The sequence below is a fragment of the Sceloporus undulatus genome, chromosome 5 (assembly GCF_019175285.1).
Source record: "Sceloporus undulatus isolate JIND9_A2432 ecotype Alabama chromosome 5, SceUnd_v1.1, whole genome shotgun sequence".
Taxonomy (NCBI): domain Eukaryota; kingdom Metazoa; phylum Chordata; class Lepidosauria; order Squamata; family Phrynosomatidae; genus Sceloporus; species Sceloporus undulatus.
Genome location: NC_056526.1, coordinates 56,943,879 through 56,967,423, shown reverse-complemented (window position 1 = coordinate 56,967,423; position 23,545 = coordinate 56,943,879). Strand labels below are relative to the sequence as shown.

Genomic DNA, 23,545 nt, shown 5'->3' with positions numbered 1-23,545 from the left:
GGACTAGAATAGGTACCTTTTCTGTGGCTCCACCTAAACTTGGGAACTTCTTCTTTAGGGAAGCTTATTTCATCCCCTTTCTAATGCCCTTCCACTGTCTGGCAAAAAAAAAATCTACAACTACTACTTCTTTTTCCTCCTCCTCTTTTATTATTAGACCAGGGTTCCATTCACAGCTCAGCCATGAAACCCCATGGCCCTGGACAGATGGATCCTTTAGCACGTCCTGGTGACGTGCTAGGGTTGCGTCGGTGTGCCGTTTCCAGATGCCCCGCAACCCTAGACTGTCACCAGGATGTCATCGCTGCGTGGCGCCGTATGCTTGGCGCCCATAGCAATGACGTCACTGCTGAGCACCGTCCAGATGGGTGTGTGCAGCAGTGATGTGTTTGCGCCGCTGCAGGCAGTTTGCGGTGGTGCTAAAAGGAGCTGTTTTCAGTGCTCATTTGCTTTTTGTGTAGCTGCGCCGTGCAATTTGATTGCTGCAGCACAGCTACGTGGAAAAGAGGCGGCTCCTGGCTGTCTCTTTCTGGCGGTCTGTCTTCCACCCATGATAGGTTTTCATTAACATTCATTAACAACAAATTATTACTTTCTATATTTAGGGTATTTAGGCCTGCTGATCTTAAAAATTGTTGACCTCATTTGCTCTATTCACTGTAGTTCCTGTGTTAAGTATAGTTCTGTTACCATTCTTTGAGACCCGCCCTTTTTTTGTTCCAGATTGGGGCTAGGGCAGCCTCACTGGCAGCCCTGCGCCCCCAATCTGGAGTTTTTCCGGGCCACAGAGAAGCGGCAAAATGCCCGGCCCTTTTCTCCTTGGCATTGTTCCTGTGGCTGATTGGTTGCCGCGGGAATGATACGCACGGTGAAAATGAGCGGCATGGAGGCATCACACACATGCCTCACTGTTTGGATGCTGCATGTGCATGACATCATCGTCATGTATCCCTTGTGGACAGCACCGCGTAACAAAGGCACTGTCCACATGTACTAAGGTTAGGGAGTGTGTGGTTACCGCATGCTCCCTAACCCTGTAATTGGTGCCGGTACGCCGCTTAATGGCAGTCTGTACCGCGCCTATATTTTCCTTTTATCTCCAGAAGGGGGAGGAAACTGGACAGGAAAAGAAACTATTTTAACCTGAAGTGTCAAAGTCTTACTTAGGACAACTCTGAGTGCAGTAGTGGCAAGAAGATGCCAGTGGACTGTAATGACCTTTCCTCTGCCTTACAGAAAATACTTATTTTCTCAGCAGTATGTGTATTTAATATTCAAAATATGCAGAAAAGTGTACAAGCAATGGAGAATTGGATATGACATCTCAATGTAAAAGTTTGTTGGTAATGTGGAGTAAGATTAGAGAAATGGAAACAAGAAAAGTAATCATGGTCTTTTTTGTTATGAGTTTAAATGAAATAAGGTCCCATATAAGTTCTCTTCTTTCTGCATGTTGCAGTACTGTAATTATACCCATTTAACCCTGTACTAATATTTACATGTGTCAGTTACACCCAGTTCAGATTACTGCTTGCTTGCTTTCCTTATTGGTTACCTTGGCACTTCAGATTAGTATGCAAATATTGTAAACTGTGAGGACTCCCAGCATGAAGATTGTCTCTTGCTAGGTATGATTTCTTCCTTTCAAATACACTATTAAAGACATTTTACATTTGAGAAAGCAAGTAACAAAAAAGTAGAAGTTTGGTAATTCCTACTTCAGTAGAAGTCACAGTTTTTGCATGCCTTTTACTTGTTTTCCAAAGGAGATATATGTGCTTAGTTGAAACTAGACTAATAAAATCTTCATTATCTACTATTGTTAATAAATGGTGGCTGATGCTCCCTCGGATTGGCAGGTGGAGGGTAGGTTATCACAGTCCAAGAATCACTAAATATTGAGTGGGTACATCTAGTTTGCTACCCAGTCTGCTTTCTTGCAAGAGCAAAGTACACTGTGCACTTGGTGGGTAAGGATGTTGGATCTTAGACAGGCAATGGACCATGTCTCTAAATAGTAGAACCAACCCTACTCTAATGGACAGCTCCCCACATACTTAGTAAGTTGGGCACCTTTGTTAGCTCATACTGTAACTATAACACTCTGGATTATCTCATCAATGACATGGTGGAGTTAATAACAGAAATACTGTAGTTTATTTATTTATTTGTGAAAAAAACATTTTATTTATGTATATATCTCACTTTTCTTTGATGAGAGCCCCAAAATGTCTCCAATAAAACAGTTTTTACCTATTCAGGCGAAGTATGAAGTGGGAAGGTATGTAGGAAGAATTTGGCAACTTCTGAGCATCTAGGGGAGAGGCATGTCAGTGGCTTACAAGTATGTGCCATGCACACAAGTATGTTTGGATAGGGTGCAGTGTAATATTCTCTTACACTTTATGGCCTACCCAAAACCTCACTCTCTACAACAGCAGCTGCTGCTGCTCCTTTCTGTTACGAAAGGGAGGGGTGAGGCAATTCAAAGGAGGAAGAAATGGCTGGTCTTTGTTTCAAGGGGAATAGAAAGGAAAGGGTACCCTTATTTCTTCCTCCTCTGAATTTACTCCACTCTTCATCTCATCTGTAAGGAGCAGTTGCAGTGGCCCTCCTAGAGTTTGACTGCTGGGGGTCACTGAACTACATGGGCAGAGCATTAAATGGCTCCTACTTTATGCAGGATCTCAGCTCTAGAAAGAGAAGGGAGACCTTGTGGGAAGGGCACTCAAAGGAAATTTCATTCTTTCCATTTTGGATAAGATTGTCCTGCTTGTGGATTTCCATGTGCATCTGGCTAACCATTGTGGGGAAATGGGCTGCTGGCCTAGAGAAGTCTTTAGTCTCATCCAACAGGCTTCTTAGGTTCTTAAAAAAAAAGTACCTAGTCTCTGAATTTTAAAAATCTTGTTTTACCAAAATTAAAGTGGAGATTTTACTTTAATTTAACAAACAACTGAAATATTGTTCCTGTTTTGATGCATACAACCAAGCTATCTTGAATAGAGGTCAAGAACAAGGGCTTTAGAATGTGAGAGAGCCTTTGGTGCTCCCTTGGCGGTCTAGTAAAAGAACGTTTAAAGCATATTAAACAATACTGTTTTGGGTAGTTAATAACTAGGGTTGGGTGTTTCAAATAATGTGCAGCAAAAACTAAAATTAATCATTGCAAGCCCAGATTACCTACTTTCTCACAGAGGCCACCCACTGTGGCTCTTCCTGATTTATTGCTCTTGTCTGTACTTTTCTTTCAGTCTGCTTTGGGTCATTCTGCTGCATATCTACATCAGGTGTGGTTGAATCATCCAATCACTCTCATAAGAGAGACAGAAGTATTGTGTGTCTTCAGGGGAAGGCACAGAACATTGATTCATGCAGAGAATGTGGGTGGTTCCTTTTGAGAGTTGAAGTTTTTAATTCTTACTCTAAAATAACAAAACAGCCATGTGATCAATGAATAAAAGTAAAATTCAGAGTTGAGTAATACCTTTTTTGGATCACTGAAAATGTTACAAACATGGTGAGCTATTGAGTTCTTCAAAGAAGTTTTTGTTTGTGCATTGGGGCATAGAGGAAGAAACAGAAAGTCCTAACTTCTGGTCTTAAGAACGGGCCATTCTGCTTGCAGGCAGATTTTTGTGCCATCATGTCTCATGAAGAGTTCTGGGAGAATTCAAATGCTTGTCATGTTTGTGACATTTTAGTGATATGATAAAGGTATTACCCAGGCCTGGATTTTGTAAACATAAAGGGGTTTGTTGTGAAATGTGCCTCCTAGTTTTAATTCAGAACAAATGCTTTTCTTGGCTATCAAAAATTTGTGAACACTGTGTTGGGCTCTGATGAACTTTACAGGCTCCCATTAATGTTTAATAACTATGGGTTTATAGGTATAGCAGCATATTTACAGCAGTTGGTACTGTAAGTTTTTAAGGAAGACAGTACATCTCTGTGTACATAAAGGCACTGATTAAAAATTATTTCCCTTTCTCTTTCTGTGCCTTTAAAAACTATTTATAAATTTACACTTAAGTTTGCATTGCCATTTGTACAAGAGATACATGTAATGAGGTTTAGTTATTAACTATTAATGAGAATAAAACTTTAAGGGGAAAAAAGAGAAATCATAAATAGTTTGAAAATAGAAAGCAGCAACTCTTTGGGAACTGAGAAAATATATTCCCAACTGATTGAGCAAACATTTCAGTTGCCAGCTAGGGCTGACTTTAAATGGACCAGCTGCCTGTGTCAGCAGCATAGAGTTACCAGGGTAACTGTGGCTGTTTAAAGAAGAATGTAGCTGAGAGGGCAAGTTTTTGATCTGTGAGTTGAGGGAAAGAATTTGATGTGATCATGCATCAGCCCTCCTAATCATACACACTCAAGCATTGAAAGCTATGTGGGCGGTGTGTAGCAACTTACAATTCTGTTGAAGATTGTGTGGGGCTTCCAATTACTTCATTTTCAGAGGCGCCAAAGCACTTGGAGTCTATCAGGAAGAGCCTACGTTTCTAGTTTAATGGCACCGTGATGGCAGACTCATTGCCATAATTGAAATGGCGACAATTAATTGCTGTTGCAAAGCTCGTTGATTTTTTGTGGTGTCTTCTCACAGGGAGCAGAAACCTCTTTCTTCATACCTTTAGCTCTAACCCTGTAAATGGTGGTGGTGGTGGTGGTGGTGGTGGTAATAATAATAATAATAATAATAATAATAAATTTTACCCACCCCTCCCCAAGGATCAAGGCAGGGAACAACAATGAACAAAAATCAGTTAAAATACACATTGATTGAAAAGTAAAAATAAAATATACATATATTAAAACAATCCAATTTAAAATTTGTCATTTAAAATTCACAATTTAAAAATTATCTAGATAAGCCTGCAAGAAGAGACTGGTCTTTAATGCTCTTTTAAATTCGGACGGCATATTCAACTGTCGAATCTCTTCTGGCAGGTCATTTCACAGTCTGTTCCTGTTTTCCAAATTATTTTATTGTCTAACCTACAAGAAGGAGTTTTGCTTCAGGCCTCCGTCCCCTATTTTTTAAAAAGACAGGATTTAAGCAACTCCAGGGAGCATATGACCCACCAAGGCCTTGATAATACAGTCCCTCTGACAACCCTCCTACTTAGCTGTTTGATAGTGTTTCCAAAACACAACTGGGATTAGGAGGAAGCTGTATAAAGCTATACTTGCACACTATACTCCCCATTTCAATTGTGGATCTCCCTTTCCTGCCCACTCACCTCGGCAATGCAGTGCAGTTGTCCCATTGCAGTTTATTAGAGCAATGGAGAAAGGGGAAGTGTAGGAATGTATGCATGTGCTTTATATCTGCTATTGTTTTTCTATTGCTATTCTTACACATCAGTTAAGCTTGGAACCAAGACTCTTTGGTAGATAAAATGGAACAGTAGCTTGCCTTGTGTATGAGGACATGTGGAGAGAATAGATGGTGCTGTAAACAAAATTAGCACTAGTGCAAATAAATTTCTCGGTAGTTTGGGAAAACTTCATGTCAGAAAGGAAACTTGTAAAAGACCAGAGTAGTTAATTTATGCAACTTCTTGTGCCTCTTTGAAGGTATATAGAAATATTCAAAAAGGCAAATAATTCATGTTGGATGACTTAAAATCCTCTTTAGGTCTGAAGATAAAGTGATGTACATACATTGTTTTGAACAGTGTGATCTTCACAATGCAAGAGGTGATATGTCCCACAGATTAGAGTATGGCCTCTCTATTAAGTTTATGGCCACAATATCATTGGCTGTTTCTGAAAAATGCATATGTGAAATAAACCTTTTATTGGTTTGCAAAGTAGTTCATCGTTGCAGTTCTGCTAGATTATGTTATGCTTAAACATCCATCTGTCACATCAACCCTTTTTGTGTAGAAGCGATGTGGGACTAGAGAAGATGAATTGAATATTCTTTTGAAGAACTGATGTATGCTGTTGAAAATCAGCAGAGATTTTAATGTTTAAAATAATCATGGAGAGAGATCTCCAAAAGATGTCAGCTTTATCACCAACAAAACGGTGTTTCATGGTTTCAACTTTCCTCCTTCTGAATGTCAAATTTTCCCCTCAAAAAGACAAATTGAAGTAAATTACTGCGTAATTTTTTTTATCAGTTGGTCCAGGGATTAAACTGTGATGTTAAGGTTGGGAAACAAGGTCTTGCCTCATCTGAAACCTTTAATATTACTGGCATTTGAAGAATGTGTTCATAAAGTTCCAAACTAAATGTAGTCTTTCATGTTTTGAAAATAGGCAACTGTGCCACTTATTTCTGAAGCTTAGTAAAACCCTTTTTGTAACTTCACTCAGTTTCTGCATTACACGTTTAAGCATTTTCCTTGCTATAATGTTCCTTAAAGAACATTATAGCACCAAGGTTTTTGTGTTTTGCTGGCTCTTCTAATGTAAGAAATTGGTGTTTTAAAAACTAGCAAATCTAACTGTGCCCTAGTAGGTTGTTTGGTTTGTGTATATCTTTAGTCTTTAAATAACCAAATATTTAAAATTTATGTTCAAGACAGTGTTAGTAGTTAACTGCTTGCCTAGTGGCTAGGTTTGGATCTTGTGAGATATGGCTAGAGTGAGACAGTTCGTTTCCTTAACTCAAAAACATCTGCTTCACTGTCATTAGTCTTTAGAAGCTTTTCTCCTTCCAGTAACCAGAAGTGGGCAAAGGGGAGCCCTTCAGCTATAGTGAACCCCAGCTCCCTTCAGTTCTTGTCACTGTAGGAATGCTCAGAGCTGCAGTCCAGAAACATCTGGAGGACCACACTTCACCAGTCTTTGCTTAAGCCACTTCATATTTAAAAAGCTAAGGAAGTTATTTGTTCCATCAAGACAATAGTGAACAAGAGCCCTTGGTTGGCTTGAGTGGAAAGACATTCATGTATACATTTTTAAAAGGTTTTGTTTGCAGCTGATGTGTTGCTCTTGAAGAATCATATTTTTATTCACTGTAAATGAGAGCCAGTTGGTGTAGTGGTTTGAGTTTGGACTATGACTCTGGAGGCCAGGGTTCAAATCCCCAGCTCAGCCATGGAAACCTATTGTGCAACCTTAGGCAAGTCACTTACTCTTAGCCTCGGGGGTAACAATGGCAAACCCCCTCCGAAGAAACATGCCAAGAAAACCCCATGATAGGTTTGCTTTAGGGTTGCCATATAAGTCAGAAACAACTTGAAGGCACACAACAACAATAACAAGAAAGAAATATGAGTTGTCTACTTATCACAATGATATCTAAAATGTAACTTTGTCATTTTTATAAAAAAGCTAGTTCTTCAGTGTAATGCCTTATTTTTGCTAATATAATTGGGGGATTTAATGTTCAATTCTGTTTAATTTAGGCTGTGACTAAAAGAACAACCATCTTTTTGTTTATTGTACTCTTGCTTCTTGACAAATCGTGTACAAATGTAAACCCTACAAAGTTTGAGGCATTTACAATTTGTCTTCAGAAGAAAAGCATAAAAAACAAAAATGAATGTGTAGGAAGAAGAGGGAAATATGCATTCTAGGAATAAGTTTCTGTTTTTATAGTATCAATGCTATATGCTCACTGTGGTCTAAACCATACTGCAGAAATAATCTGGTTTGATACCGCTTTAACAGCCTGGCTCAGTGCTAGGGAATTCTAGCAACTATAGTTTTGGGAGACATTTAGCCTTTATCAGAGTTCTCGTGCCACAATAAAACTACAATTCCCAAGATTCCCAAGCACTGAGCCAGGGCAGTTAAAACCGTCTCAAACTGGATTATTTCTGCAGTGTGTTTTGGACCTATGACTATCTATAGTACATTACAAAGTGTTGTATTCCTTACCTATCTAAAAAAAAAGTATTGACTAATTAAACATAGGGATGGGAATCATGCAGTGCTCCAGATGATATTGGACTTGAATTCTCATTCATTCATCCAGCATAGCCAGTAGTGAGGGATGCTGTCCAGTCCAACAACATTCAATTTGTCCACTCCAATTTAAGCAAATGGTTATAATTTTTTTAAAAAAATGAGGAACAATTTGTGCCTGCACTATTCCTAAATTTATCTGTATTAGTCTGCCAGTTCTTTGAAATCATTACAGTCAGCTCTTCCCTTATGTGGGGGATCTGTTCCAGATTCAACCCCCCCCCCAATAAGGGGAAAGTGCATATGCTTGTGCCCCATTGAAAACAATGGAGTGCATGCATACAGCGTGGCACATTGTGCACACCACAGGCATGTGCCCCATTCATTTAATTGTAGCTTGGCTTCAGCATAAGCTGAAAGCCATGTAAACAAAGCCCGCATACTATGCAAGCTGGCTGTACTTGTTTCTTTAATATGAGTGCTCCACTTTCTAAATTAAGGTGTGTGATGACCATGGAGAGTGCCTTTTCAGTTGTGGCATCCCACCTATGGCATCCCCTTCCCTGGGAAGCTTGCTTGGCACCATATATTGTCATTTTGGTAGCAGGTGGACTTCTTTATTCTTCTAGGATATTTTTTTATTTGTAATTTTTAAAGCCAATGTTGTGTAAGCCTCATAAACCTTCTGTTGTGTCCTAGGTGCAAGCCCCATTCTAAGAGCTCAAATAATAATCTAGACATATGAAACCTGACCTGACAGTAGCAGTTCTCATCAGGTGCACATGCTGCCAACTCAGATCTGGCTGCACTTGTAATTTGACTGCCTTCAGTTAGCCATTTACTTGTTGCCTTGAAGGAGTTGCTCATGTCTCAGAAGAATGATCAATTTCAAATCTGACAAACGGTTGAAAAGCAGTTACTGATTCTTCTCTGAACAGGAGTGAGCTTAGTAATATCTAATGCTAACTTTGCAGTCAGCTTCTCACTTGAATTAAGTAGCAATTTGAAGATTAAGTGATAGTTCTGGTTAAATAACTCATACAATTAAAATGTATTATATTTATAGAGTAAAGATTGCACTGTTCAGTGTTAGATAAATGAAGAAAATCTGTTATGTAATAAGGGTATTCCTTTAAGTAGCACCCAAATCTAAAGCCCATAGGAATGAATTCTGGGTTTCTAGACTTTAGTTTTTCCACCACCTCTCCCTTATAAGATGCCAATATTTATTTGCTTCTGTACGATTGCTTTGTGTGATTGAGAGAGAGAGAGAGAGAGAGCGAGAGAGAGAGCAAGGGACATGTTCAAAGGAGAATAGAAAGGCAATATCACATGGCCAAGCTAGAAGTGCAAACTTTTACAGAAATCATCAATCATTTAAACTTTTCACTTTCAGAACCAGTTTTCAGTGCAAAAGACCTTTCTTGAATTTATAGCATCTCTTTCTCTCTCACACACACAAATTACACTTCTGTTTTTCCCCCCCTATTTTTAGGTCAAGTGATTATGCGGAAGGGCAACATGGTGTTTTGAAGTATGACAGAAATACTGATGCTGTACCAGAGGCTAGGAATATTGATGGCCAAATCTAGGTGAGTATATTTACCTTTTGTCAAATGTCACTCTTCAACAAATATGGCAATCTTTCACAACTAGTTCAAAGGACAATTACCAGAAAGTAATTTCTTTTTCTTCCAGAAAGTAACTTAGCAGAAAAAAGATTCTAAAGAGTTCCTTTTATCCCAGTAATTACTGGTTCAAACCCCACAACCTTATTTAAGGTATTGATATTTTCAGTTGGTTTCAAGATGCAGTGGCTGTCCAGCTCCTAGCACAAATTTCTTTGTACCAATTGCGTTAAATCACTACAATGATTTGTATGGGAGTGGGCAACTGCAGAAGGAAGAGAGACAGGTTTTTGTTCCCACCCTAATGGGCTGCACTAACTGAAATCCAGCCTATTATCAGCAGACAAGCAGCTGAAAATGAAACATAATCTTCCTTTCAGCAGTTTTGGCAAAGTTGCAGTATTACAGGGTGGGTCCTGGATACTGTTGCCACTCCTGGAAACCTCTAGGCTTTTATCTGGGGCAATTTTGGAGTGAAGTAGGATTTGAAGGACGTTTCAGGCTGGGAGTTGCAAAACGCCCCAGGAACTTCATGTAGCCCACAGGACACAGGTTACCAATCCCTAACCTAGAAAAACGGAAAAAACACATTGACATTTCAGTTGTTTTAGCTTATTTTAGATAAACTAAACAATTTAGAGACACTCTATACTGGGTTTCCATTATGTTCCTGAGCTCAGTTCAAGATGCCAGCATTTAAAACTCTAAATAACTTTCAGTAAGTATACCTTTTTCTGTTTAAATCTGCATCATGTTTTTTTGAGTATACACAGTGGGAGAAGTCAGGTGGATGACAACAGAGAACAAGATCTTTATTAGTGGATTCTCATACAAAATCACAACTCAACAATTATCAACAGTGACCATATTATTTTGTATATAACCACATTGTACATAATACTACAAAATACAGAATACTTTGTATTAACTATATGGATGGAATGAAGCATACTAATGACAATTGGTATGAGTCAAAAACACTGATGGTCAGAAGAAACCTATGCCATTATAATGAACATTATGGTGCATTACAGAACGCCCCTTTGGGGTGGCCTGTAGGTGCACCTTTCCCCGGTGTATCGGGGCCTCAGTGGCTAGAACGGCAGCCGCTGAGGCCCCGATCCACCGCTTTCCAGGCCGCTTCCCCGCAGCCTGGAAAGGGGTGTCCTTGGAGCTTGAAGCCCCAAGGACACCCCGTGGCGGTGGGGAGGAGGAGAAAGGGGCTGCTTGAAGGCTGCGCCCAGCGACGCAAACCAGGAAGGAGCTCCGAAATGGAGCTCCTTCCTGCTCTGCGCAAAGGGCGCATTAAGCGCCCTCGCTCGGAGCGATGACGTCACGTCCGCGCTGTCCCATATAGAAGCGGCGCGGTCGTGATGTCGTCATGGCGGCCCCCATGTGGAAGGGGCGCCGCTATTTTGTACGGACTCAGTCCGTACTAGGGTTAGGGGTGTGTGGAAGCACCGCCCCTTCCTAACCCTAGTACGGACTGAGTCCGTACTTAAAGGCCCGTTTGTAACGGGCCTATATCCTGGCATTTCTGCAGGATCTGCAGGATCCTGATTAGTTTCTGCGGGATCTGATTCCATTGGAGTAACTGTTCCTGTAGTAAATAATCCAATGGAATCAGATCCTACAGAAACTAATCAGATCCTGCAGAAACTATGTCCATTGTGCTTCCTCTAGTCTTCACAACTTCTGTTTCAGTAATATAATTTCCACAAGATCTAACAGACAACAGTCAATTCAATGGTGGTCAAAGTAATATAGCAATATAGGTCATGGAAACTGTAGGTGGTAGATAGATAAGAAACTGTAGTAAAAGATGACTACCTCCAGAGTTTTTCTGAAGTCATTTCAATATTTCTTGTATATTCCAGCTAAATATCAACTTTCAGTATCCAAGATGCAGTTTTCTCTAAAACATTCCACCAAACTCTGAATATAAAAATGATATTATGAGATACCCATTATCGCCCAGATTAAATGTATTACAGCTACATAATAATAACACAATTCTTACCTCTCTTGAAACTAAGCTATTCCCCCTAGGAAATAGACTTTGACTATGCTACCTTTTGCAAGCAGTGCTACCTGTTAGCAATGGTTTTCAGGTGGAACTAAAAGGCAGTTGAATACCTAAAGGAACATTACCTTTTCTGTGCTTTAGAAGCTCCTTGTATGAACTAAAACTACCATGAACTGAAATCCTAGAATGACTGAAACTGCTTGTAGAAAAATGCAAGTTTAAACAATCATATTGGTGTGGAGAATTATGATACAGGTACCCATAGAGCTTATTTAACCTTGCATATTAACAGTGATTTTTAGATGAAACATAATACCAGTATAATTCATTGGAGAAACACTAACTCTTATATTCCACAATTAATTTCATATGGAAACTAAGTATGGCTGAACCAATTTGTGAAAATCTAACACTAGTTGAATTTAATGAAGGAACACAGCCTGTTGTGCTATATACTTGTCTTCATGTTCAAACTAAGTCTCCCAAGGGTTATAACCCTAAACTGAAAGTAAGTACAAAAAAAAAACCCCTGACAAATCTAAACGTTCATTTAAACTCCTGGGTTCAATGCATTGTAGTTTTTTAATCCAGAAGATCTCTCTTTGAAGAAGTTTTGTAAAGAACCTCTTTCAAAGGGACAGAACTGAATCTGTTCTATCAAAACAAACAAAAACAAACAAAAAACCAAACCCTTAAGGAGTCTGACAGATTACTATTCTGAACAAAATGTTTTGAGAGAGGGCTATCTAGGCTTTTATTCCTAATCTTACTCTTGGGATCAATCATGCTAATTTTTAAATTTCTAGATGTTTGGCCCAAGTATATCTTTAAACACAGACACAGAATAATATAAATTACATTCTTAGAATTGCAAGTACAGCGGACCCTTGTTATACGCTGGGGTTTGATTCCAAGATCCCCCGTGTACTGTACCTTTTTTAAAACATTTTCAAACCGTGTATGCTTGAATCCATGTATAAAAAAATCTGTGTATAAGAAGGGCCGACTATAGTAAATTAACTCAACTGATAGCTTCCTTTGATATTGGGTGCGTAAATTTTTTAATTTCCAAACATTGTTGATAACAGGAACAGTGTCTGTATTTAAAGTGACCTATCGTAATCAAATTATCTTGTTTATGATGAAAAAATATCTGTGTGTACCAATGAATCTTTTATTTTCATTATTCTACATAAACCTATAATGAGTAATTTAACACAATCTGGGAAATTTTGAACAATGCTTAAAAACTATATATTTAATGTGATGTGAAACATGATTGAATGCCAGTGATCCTATAATTCTGTCTTGTAATTGATTGTCAAAAGGTGCGAACAACTGATCTACACCAACTTTCAATTTACTGTATCTAAAATTCCATTTTTAGATGTTTTAGTATATGTTGATAATTCTAGAATTAGTGTTCATAATTTCGATAAATCCACAGAAGTTCCTTGTTTCATTTTTAAAGTTGTCATCCACATCATTAAAAATTTTTTTTACCTTATTCTCAGTTTTTATGATTAAAAAGAAATTCTAAGAATGTTAGTCACTATAAAGTTGCTGCAGATCATTATGAACAAGAATTGACTGACAGCGCTTTTCCCCACCATATCATCTCTCAGGCAAAAAATCGAGCAGAAATTATAAGAAAGAATTATACATAGAACAAGGAGTATTACAAGCATTTTAAGACATGCCTAGGGTTTCAATCCATGGGAAATATAGTTCATACAAGGAAGTATCGAAAAGGTAATACTCCTTTAAGGTATTCAATTGACATTTAGTTCCAGCTGAAAACCATTGCTGACAGGATGGATAAAGCTGCTTGGTAGCATAGTTAAAGTCTAACTGTATGCTGGGGGAATAGCTTAGTTTCAAGAGAGGTAAGAATTGTTTTATTATGTAGCTATAATACATTTAATTTGGGAGGGATAATGCATATTTCATAATATAATTTTTATATTCAGAGTTTGTTGGAAAGTTTTAGGAACTACTGCATCTTGAATATTGATTTTTGAAGTTGATATTTAGCTGGAATATATATTTTATTATTACTGATAAAGAAATATTGAAATGACTCCCCCGCCACAAAAAAAACCACTCTGGAGGTAGACATCTTTTACTGCCATTTCCTATCTATTACTGCCTCCAGTTTCCATGACCTATATTGCTACTTTACTATGACCACCATTGAATTTACTGTTGTCTGTTAGAACTTGTGGAAATCATATTGCTGAAACAGAAGTTGTGAAGACTAGAGGACGCTCAATGGAGATAGTTTCTGCAGTTGCTGGATTATTTACTACAGGAATAGTTACTTATCTTCAGCATATAATGTTAACAATAATGGTATAGGTTTCTTCTGACCTTCAGTGTTTTTTGACTCAAACCAATTGTCATTAGTATGCTTTATTCCATCCATATAGTTAACTGGAATATATAATTTCCCACAGTACTTTGTATTATGTATCCTGTATTTTGTTGAGTTGTGGTTTCATTCCTTTGGGGCATTGTTGCAATAGTGTTATTCTACTGTTAGTTTCTTCCTAGCTATTTTTTGTGTTTTCTGTGAAACACTCCTGTTGTGTGTGTTTTGAATAAAATTCCAACAATTCTTAACATAGACTATGAACTTTCATGGAAAATCGGTCCATCCAATTACAACAAGTGGAAAAGCAAGACATAAGGAAGCTCACACACACACTCACACACACACATTTTTCTTAGTGGAATAATTGTCAACATTCAACATGTCAGTTTCCAACAAAATACATTGCGTTAGATTAAGAATTAGATGTATTTGAAATACACTCATTTAAGTCAATCAGTCAAGTTACAACTTAGGAAATCCATTGATTTCAGTGGATCTACTCCAAGCAAAATGCAAGTCTACAATCAGTCCTGTGATTTTCCATAACTTATATGCATACAATGTCTCATCATTGATATATAATTGTTTATTCTGTGTGGAGTATTTCAAAATATAGGCAACTTTTATGTTGTTCACTTTCATGTCTCTAAAAGATATCTCTTTACTTTGGCTCTAGTAATCACATGGTCTTCTAAAGAAGTCATGGGTAGCTGTTGTAGCTGTCCAGATAAAGAAACAGTCCCTGATAACCATCGAAACAAATTCAAGGTAAAATTTTGAAGGGTTTTGCCACTTTATGTTTAATTCTGATTTAGGGAAGGGAAGGAAGGGTTAAAGTTCTAAGGATTGATAGATTTTCCTGTAAACTTGTTTTTCTTCTGTATTGACTTAGTTTCTCAGTTGGTAGGTTGATTAACTGAATGTTCGTGCTTGTGTTATAGATATTGTAGGATTCCTCCATGATTACCAGAGACATGGCTTGGGGTTATTTTTCTTTTACCTTTATGGAAGTAAATAAAAATGATGTAATTAATCACCAGGTGGTTAAGTAGAAACACTAGCAACCATTAGTAATTCAAGGGGGTGGATTGTATACTTCTCTCAGGCTTTCTGTAGAAATAAAATAAAATATATTTGAACTATGCATTAGTTCTGCACCATGTCAGACTTATTTGTTTAATATGTAGGTATTTTATATATAAAATATTTGTTCAGTTGAATTTGGTAAGGTACATGTCTTAAAGATAGCTGTAATTACATTTGCCTTACATATACTAGCTTGTGATTTTATTTTTTAACATTTTTTAGGTTATAAATGTGGATGATGATGGTAATGAATTGGGTTCTGGTATAATGGAACTTACAGACACAGAACTAATCTTGTATACCCGTAAACGGGACTCTGTTAAATGGCATTACCTCTGTCTCCGACGTTATGGCTATGATTCCAATCTCTTCTCTTTTGAAAGTGGTAGAAGGTGTCAAACTGGACCAGGTATGTATAGTTGACTCTTATTAAATATGAAATAACTTACAAAATTACTTTGTTAAATGGAATTGGGTTGTTGAGTATGTTTATTGGTTCAGTGTTAGTGCTACAGAAGAACTAAAACAATTATTAATCACTGGATCAGCATTAGTATTAAGCAACATCAGTTGATCTAATTTAAAGCAATAACCTGTTATTTTAATGAACTCTAGCTTAATAGTTTTTGCCTTTCTGAGATTTCATTCTGATTCACATTGCTAGGTAGGAAACTTAAAATGACCCATACGCTCCACACTCTTTCAATAAAATGGGCTGGTTAGATCCACGTGTGTGTTTTCCAAGGACCTGTCAGAACACCCAAATGTATAAACCAGAGCTGCCAGGCATGGTGATGGTGTCACACAAGGGACTTAGAGAAATCATTTAGGTTTCTTTTTTTTCAAAGTCAGGCAGTTGACTACTTTGTTGTACTTCATAAGCTGAGGAATATATCCCATACAACTTGTCCTGCAACCTGGAGGACTGCTATTGAATGAACAACTATATTAAATTGCTTTGAACAAGGAAAACTCTTTTACTAGTTATTTTAGGATGTTGCACTATAGTTGTATGTGTTTATTGTAGCATGTCAGAAAATAACCAGTTATTTTTCTGGATAAACTGCAGGACTTGTTTGAAAATTTGCTGGATAGTTAATATTTACTATTTATCCAATCTACCATAAATTGCAAAATACAGCCATCCCTCCTGATTTGCGCGGGATGCACACACACACTGAGAATCTGGAAAAACACAGATATTCAAGTCCCCATTGATTTCAATGGTGGTGTGCTCTCGTGTACACACACCATTTTGCCCCTCCCCACTTGCCATCCATGAATGGGTGAGACCACAAAATCCAAATCCACATATTGGGAGGGACGACTTCTATTTTCAGATGGATTAAATGGGCATAAAGTTGATGAATGAAGGTCAGTGTGCAGTGTACACATTGTATCCTCCTCTTCTCATCTATTCCCATTCGCGCTCTCTCTCTCTCTTGAGGCGGGTCTGAATTGTCAATATTTCTCCAGGAAAAGATAACCATGGGTTCATGTTTTCTTTGTGCTGTGCACCAACAGAGTTTATTGGAAAAAGAAGTAAAAAGAAAAAAAAAAGTGTTATACATCTGTAAAGATCTGTAGTAGAGTAAATCTATAAATCAGCTTGGCTGTCTCAAGAAGGATATTGTAAAGATAGAAAACATGCAGAAGGGAATAAATAGTATAAGTAAGAGATTAGAATTTCTTTCCTGTGAGATTAAACTACTTGAGATTTTTCTATTTAGAAAAAGGACCAAATAGAGGGTGCTGGAAGATTATAAAAATAATCATACTGGGAAGAAAATATGTAAAATATCACCCTCAAAAATAAAATTGTGACAGTGAATTAAGGAGAGCTTAAATAAAATGATTTTTCAAAAAAATGTGTAATAACTTTTGTAGGTTAATACAGTCGGCCTTCCATATTCATGGCCTTGATTATTCACGAGGTAAAGGTCGCTAATGTGGGCATTCCCCTCCCTTTCAGTGCCCAATATCTCCTTGGGCAGTCCAGAGAGAGATGGGGAGGTGAAGGCTCTGGAAGGGCCAAGGCACCTCTTGCCTTCTCCTCCCCATCTTCTCTTTGGGTTTCCCAGGGAAAGGATAGAGAGGCAAAGGATCTAAGAGGGGCCAAGGCACCTCTTGCCTTCTCCTCCCCATCTTCTCCTTGGGTTTCCCAGGGAAAGGATCGGGGAGGCAAAAGGGTCTAAGAGGAGCCAAGGCACCTCTTGCCTTCTCCTCCTTGATCTTCTCCTTGGGCTGCCCAGGGAATGGATCAGGGAGGAGATGAGGCAGGGAGCCAATTAAAGGGACAGGTGGGTGAGGAAAAAGGAACATGGAGCGCTGCTCCTCTTCCCCCGCTCACCCTTCCCTTTAACTGGCTTCTAAGTGAGGGGTGGAGTTAATTCACAATCTTTCCATGTTCACGGGGGTCTCATTCCCCTAACCCCTGTAAATATTGAGGGAGGACTGTAATTCCCTGCTTCAAGATGCAGTTTTGGTCACTGGTTTTGAAGGCTTTAAAGAAATTAAGACAGCTTCATGGAGCGTCGGCCAGTTAGTGCCTATTAGCTATAATAGCTAGATGCTCTATTGAGAGACACGAGGCCTCTGAATCCCAGTTGCTGGGGGCATATTGTAGGGAAAGTGTAATAATGCTTCTGTGTCATGTTTATAGATTTGACTGACTCATCAGATTTGCACAGTGCCTTGTGTAACTCATAGTCATACCATTTACTGTATATTAAATTATATAAATTGTAAACATATTTATAACCTTAAAAGTATGTTACCATTTTTACTGTTGTTTTTGGAAACCATTTGTATCACAGCAAAATTATATGAAGAGATACTATTCCTTTGGATACCCAGCTATTGATTAGTATTTTCTGAAACCAAGTCTGTATCTAAAGACACCTATTTACCAACATTTTAGAATTCCCATGAAGTATGATAAACTTCAGAAGAAAACAAATGTGTTTACATGGCTTGTCTTGTGTAACTACCAAAATTGTCCCTTTTATCTCCAGCCTGTTGTGTAAGCAACAATGTTTTCCTGCTTGTGTGAGGGTTGTCTGTTTGTCTTCGTTATTATTGCTAGATTTATTACCTGTCATAAAGAGAACATTTTGGTGAAAATAATTTAATCAAGTGATCACCAGCAGTGTCTGTTTAAGCCAACTGAGTACTGTATTATGGACTACAGCTGCTTAATGTCATCTCCAGCTGGTGGATTGTGGAGCATTTTTGAAGGCCATGTCACCTTGAACTATAATTTTATAATGCAAAGCAGGAATTCTTTTTAAAAAAGAAAATAATCTGAAGCCATTTCAGATGTTGGTAAACTGCTCCCATCAGGCTTGGTCAAAATAGTCAAGGTGAAAGACAATGGGAGTACAGTCCAGTACGTTTGGAAAGCCACATGCTCCCTAACAATGATCTAAATGGCAATACAAAAACTTACCATATATGTTGGAATTGTGTTTTGCAAAAGGCTACAAAAGGACATATCCCAATACCTGTCAAGATTATAGGCGAACTTTAAAAACCTATGCGGAACCATTCTGGATCAACCCAAAGGCCTTATCATGTCCATCATTCTGTCTACACAGTGGCCAATTAGTTGCCTATGCAATGTTCAAAACAGGACATGGACACAATATTATGTTCCTGCTAATATTCCCTCATAAATGATATACAGAGCAATGCCTCTGACATTAGAGGTAGGTAAGACATCGCCATTATGCCTAGGAGGCATTGATTGCATTTTTCAGATTCCACACAAACAGTTGGTTTTGGAGAAACTGTCTTCCCAATAAGTTCTGTTCATGACTGCTGCCTGGCCCCCCAGCACTATACACAGAGGCTTGGATGACAAAGGGCTAGTAAACTAACGTCGTTTGAGTTTTACAGTTGTTACCACAGTAAATTTTATAGGCTGAAAAGGAATAGTATTTGATAGTTTTAATATGTTAGGTAAGGTATAGCTCAGCAATACCAAAACACACACACTTGTTAACAAGAATGTCAACTTTAACTTAATGCTTTCAATGGAAGAATAATCCAAAGCTGCAACTGCACTGGTTCTTTCTTTGCTGATGATGGTAAGTTGGGCTCCCTCTGCTGTTGAAAGGCAAAGTGGAACAATACTAGTGGAACATCCATGGTATTGCCTGCTTTGTTTCTGTGTCTATCCTTGAGACCAAAAGCAAATTGGCTTTGTCTGTTTCACCCAATCTGTTTTATAGTCCCTTATATCTTAACCTTTATGTGCACCTGGACTGTGAACCCTGTGTCAATCCTTCTTAGTTCTTTGTTCAGGAATTTTATGTTATTAGAGTAACTGAATGGAAAACCTCTACTGCAGCAAAACTATTATCTTTATAAGACTATTCCTTACCAAGAAAGTTGGGTTTTTGGAAATTCATACTAATTTTTCTCTTTGGTTTTTATTAATTTACTTTTTGTTACAAATTTGATTTAATGGGAGTAAGAACTTTTTATTTAAAAAATCACCTTAATTAAATTTGATAGTACTCTTTTATTAACAGGTTCACACATAGAAGGGATACGCCAACATCGATTAATTGAAAGCTTAGCTTTTCAGTTAGAAGAGTATCTAACAGATAATGTATTGTTGTAGGAATATTTGCCTTCAAGTGTGCCCGTGCAGAAGAACTATTTAATATGTTGCAAGAGATCATGCAGAACAATAGTATAAATGTGGTAGAAGAGCCAGTAGTTGAAAGAAACCCACATCAAACAGAGATGGAAGTTCCAAGAACACCTCGCACACCTACTAGTAAGTTTATTTCTCTTCTATGAATGTTAAGTGTCAGATGCCATTTTTTTGGTATTTAAAATGTTGCTCAAGATTTTACTTCATCTCTTTTAGACATTAATTATTTATGAATTCATCCACATCTGGTGACAGCTGATAATTGAACTGTGACCAGTAAACTATTTGGCAGAGTTAATAATGGCTGAAACTATAAACAAACATAATCACTATTTGACTTTGGAAACATAAAATCATTTTATTTCAGCTGCTGTGTTGAAATCAAATTTAGAAATTTAACCATTTTCTCTGATTACCCCTTTTAGCAGTATATTCTGCTTATTGTCTTACTTACTATACATTTTTGTCCTCAGCCTGCTGCTTATCCCAATTACAAAAGGTTTCTTTGTTTAAACCTTATTGTATTCCTGTACCCTTCTACCTGAGAGTAAGTTCCATTGAACCTAAAAAATGATATCAATACATAGCACCATGAGTCACATATAATAGCTGCTTAAATAACACTGGTTCTATTTAATTAATGTGTGGTTTAGTTGCCTGTATTTGTGGGAGAGAAAATTGAATTTTAGAACAGATCTTTATTTTTAGATCTTGGCATCAACAGATCTGGGAGTGGGAAGAGTTGCTTATGTCTTTGTTAGTGTGAATTGTTTTAAATCCAGTTTCCAAGTCTAATTCTATTTGTCAAGCAAACATGCATACTGATTATAACAAACCTTATCTGTTTACAGTTCAAGTAGGTCTTCAAACTGTGCAGGAGAATATACAGTAGTTCACGTGCCTTAGGCCCCGTATTTATATGTATTTGAGACAGCAATTGCATAAAATCTCTCTCTCTCTCTCTCTCTCTCTCTCTCTCTCTCTCTCTCTCTGTGTGTGTGTGTGTGTGTGTATAAAAATCACTTGAAGACTAAGTGATTAAACCTTTGAAAAGTAAAAAATGTTTTGTCAGAACAGTATTGTGTGACAACTAAATGTCCATTCTATTTAATTCACTATGTATTAATAATTTGAACAGCAACCATACAGCATGTGCCCTGTTGTTTCATTTGCAATACTTGACCACAAGTAACACATTTTTGCCCCTGAATTTGTCTTTTAATATACATGTACAAATTAGCCTTTGTTACTGTTGTTATTGTGTCCCTTTAAGTGATTTCTGACTTAATGACAACCCTAAGGCCTATCACAGTTTTTGGGAAGAATTTGTTTAGAGGGGGCTTGCCTTTGCCTTCTTCTGATGAAATTATCCCTTAGATACGACTAAATATTATGTTGCCACTAACTACCATGACTTAGATTTCCTTTTAAGATGGATTGGAAAGTAGGGTTTGAAGTCAGTTTCAGATCTCTTAATTGTGAGGGCTAGTTACATTACCCATAGTTATGTCAGAAGTAAGACTTAACCATGAGCCCAAGTCATGTAGGGCTTTAGAGACAGTAAGAGAGGTGTCCAGTGACTCCATGGACTATGTTAAACTGGATCACTTTGAGTTTGTAAATACAGTGGTACCCCGGGATACGAAAGCACCGCGTTATGAAATTTCCGGGATACGAAAAAATTCCATAGGAAAAAACTGTTCCGGGTTACGTTTTTTTTTTCTGCTTACGAAAAAATTTTTTTTGTGCTTTTCGGCGCTTTTTCGCACGAAATCGCGGCTTCCAGCGCTAGCGCCTATGGCTTTTTCGGGTTGCGAAAGATTTCGGGTTACGAAGGGCGCCGCGGAACGAATTAATTTCGTAACCCGGGGATCCACTGTAACGATGAAATGGACAAGCTTCTTGGAAGTGTAAGGAGGACAGCATGCCCCCTCGATCCCTGCTCGTTATGGTTGACCGCCCAGGAAGGGCCAATTTCCAGATCAACTAAAACAAGTGGTGGTCAAAATGCTTTTGAAAAAACCTCCCTAGATCCCCTGGTAAGAAATAATTACAGACCTGTCTCCCTTTTACCATTCTTGGGCAAGGTGATCGAGAGGGCAGTTGCTTTCTAACTCCAAGTTGTCTTGGAGGAAGCCAATTATCTGGACCCATTTCAAACCGGCTTTAGGGTGAGATACAGAGTTGAGACTGCCATGGTCGCCTTAGTCGATGATCTCCGTCTGGGCATCGACAGGAGAAGTGTGACCCTGTTGGTGCTCTTGGACATCTCAGCGGCCTTTGATATCATAGACCATGGTATCCTTCTGGAACACCTGAGGGAGTTAGGTATTGGAGGCACTGCACTCCAGTGGCTCCATTCCTACCTCTCATGCAGATTCCAGATGGTGATGCTGGGGGACAGCTGCTCTTCTAAAAGAAAGCTGACATCTGGTGTCCCTCAGGGCGCCATCCTGTCCCCATGCTGTTTCACATTTACATGAAGCCATTAGGCGAGATTATCCGGAGACATGGGGCACAGTGTTATCGGTATGCTGATGACACCCAGATCTGTCTCTGTGCCTCTGACTGCTACAGTGACTAAAGATGGCATTTCCCCTCTGGATGCCTGCCTTGAGGGGGTAATGGGCTGGATGAGGGAAAACAAACTCAAGCTCAATCCAGAGAAAACGGAGGTACTTGCGAATGGTACAAGTCCACGGATGGAGATTTGTTCACTAGTCCTGGACGGGGTCACACTTCCACTAAAGGACGAAGTTCGCGAGTACCCCTGGACTTGTCGCTACAATTGTCATCTCAAGTGGATGCGACGGCCAGGAGTGCTTGGTACCAACTTCGGTTGATACACCAACTCCGTTCCCTACCTGGACCAAAAGGACCTGGAAGAAGTGGTACACGCACTGGTAATCTCTCGTCTTGATTTCTGTAACACGCTCTACATGGGGCTACCCTTGTACCAAGTTCAGAAGCTTCAGGTGGTTCAAAATGCGGCAGCCAGATTGGTCAACAGTTCATCCAGGTTTGACCATATAACACCTGTCCTAAAATATCTTCACTGGCTGCCGATTAGCTTCTGGGCGCAATACAAGATGTTTAAAGCCCTACATGGCTTGAGCCTGAGTTACTTGCGGGTACACCTCTCCCTACACAATCCGCCCCACACTCTCCGAATACAGTGGTACCTCGGGATACGAAATACCCAGGTTACGAAATTTTCGGGATACGAAAAAATCCCATAGGGAATTATTGTTCCGGGTTACGAATGTTTTTTCGGGTTACGAAAAAACTTTTGGTGCTTTTTTCGGCTTTTTCGCACGGAATCGCGGCTTTTCCCCATTAGCGCCTATGGCAATTCGGCTTACGAAGGCTTTTCGGGTTACGAAAGCGGCCGCGGAACGAATTACTTTCGTAACCCGAGGCACCACTGTAACTGGGAAGAATGTGTTAGAACATCAATCAACTAGGCTCATATTGACTTCCCAGAGAGCCTTCACAGCAGCTGCTCCGAAATTGTGGAACAGTCTTCTAGAAGAGATCTATTTTATTACCTTCTTGGAGACGTTTAAGAGGGCACTTAAGATGGATCTCTTCCAGTGAGCTTACCCACCTGACCTTGTTTAAGAGACACCTTCAGACCATTCTACGAATCTTTTGCATTACCACTTGATGATGAGTTAGCTTTTAAAATTAATTGTATTTTTGTATGTATTTTATTACTGATGTATGTGTTTTAGCGGACTTTAATCCCACCTCAATCCATCTGGGAGAGGCGGGAAAATATAATTTTTTTATTATTATTATTATTATTATTATTATTATTATTATTATTATTATTATTATTATTATTTATTATTATTATTATTATTATTATTATTGTGAAGTACGATGTTGGA

General features: G+C 38.5%; 1 protein-coding gene across 2 annotated transcripts in view; it reads left to right on the top strand.

Moving 5' to 3' along the window:
* The first annotated feature begins 9,349 nt into the window (after positions 1 to 9,349).
* Positions 9,350 to 23,545, top strand: part of FRS2 (fibroblast growth factor receptor substrate 2) — a 20,386-nt gene continuing 6,190 nt past the window's right edge. Inside the window, exons 1-4 of one of the 2 annotated variants that reach the window (XM_042470054.1) lie at positions 9,350 to 9,467; positions 14,580 to 14,671; positions 15,212 to 15,398; positions 19,617 to 19,775. In XM_042470054.1, the coding sequence (XP_042325988.1) occupies positions 14,606 to 14,671; positions 15,212 to 15,398; positions 19,617 to 19,775 (412 nt within the window). In that variant the 5' untranslated portion in view covers positions 9,350 to 9,467; positions 14,580 to 14,605. The other variant, XM_042470055.1, reaches the window with a different exon arrangement.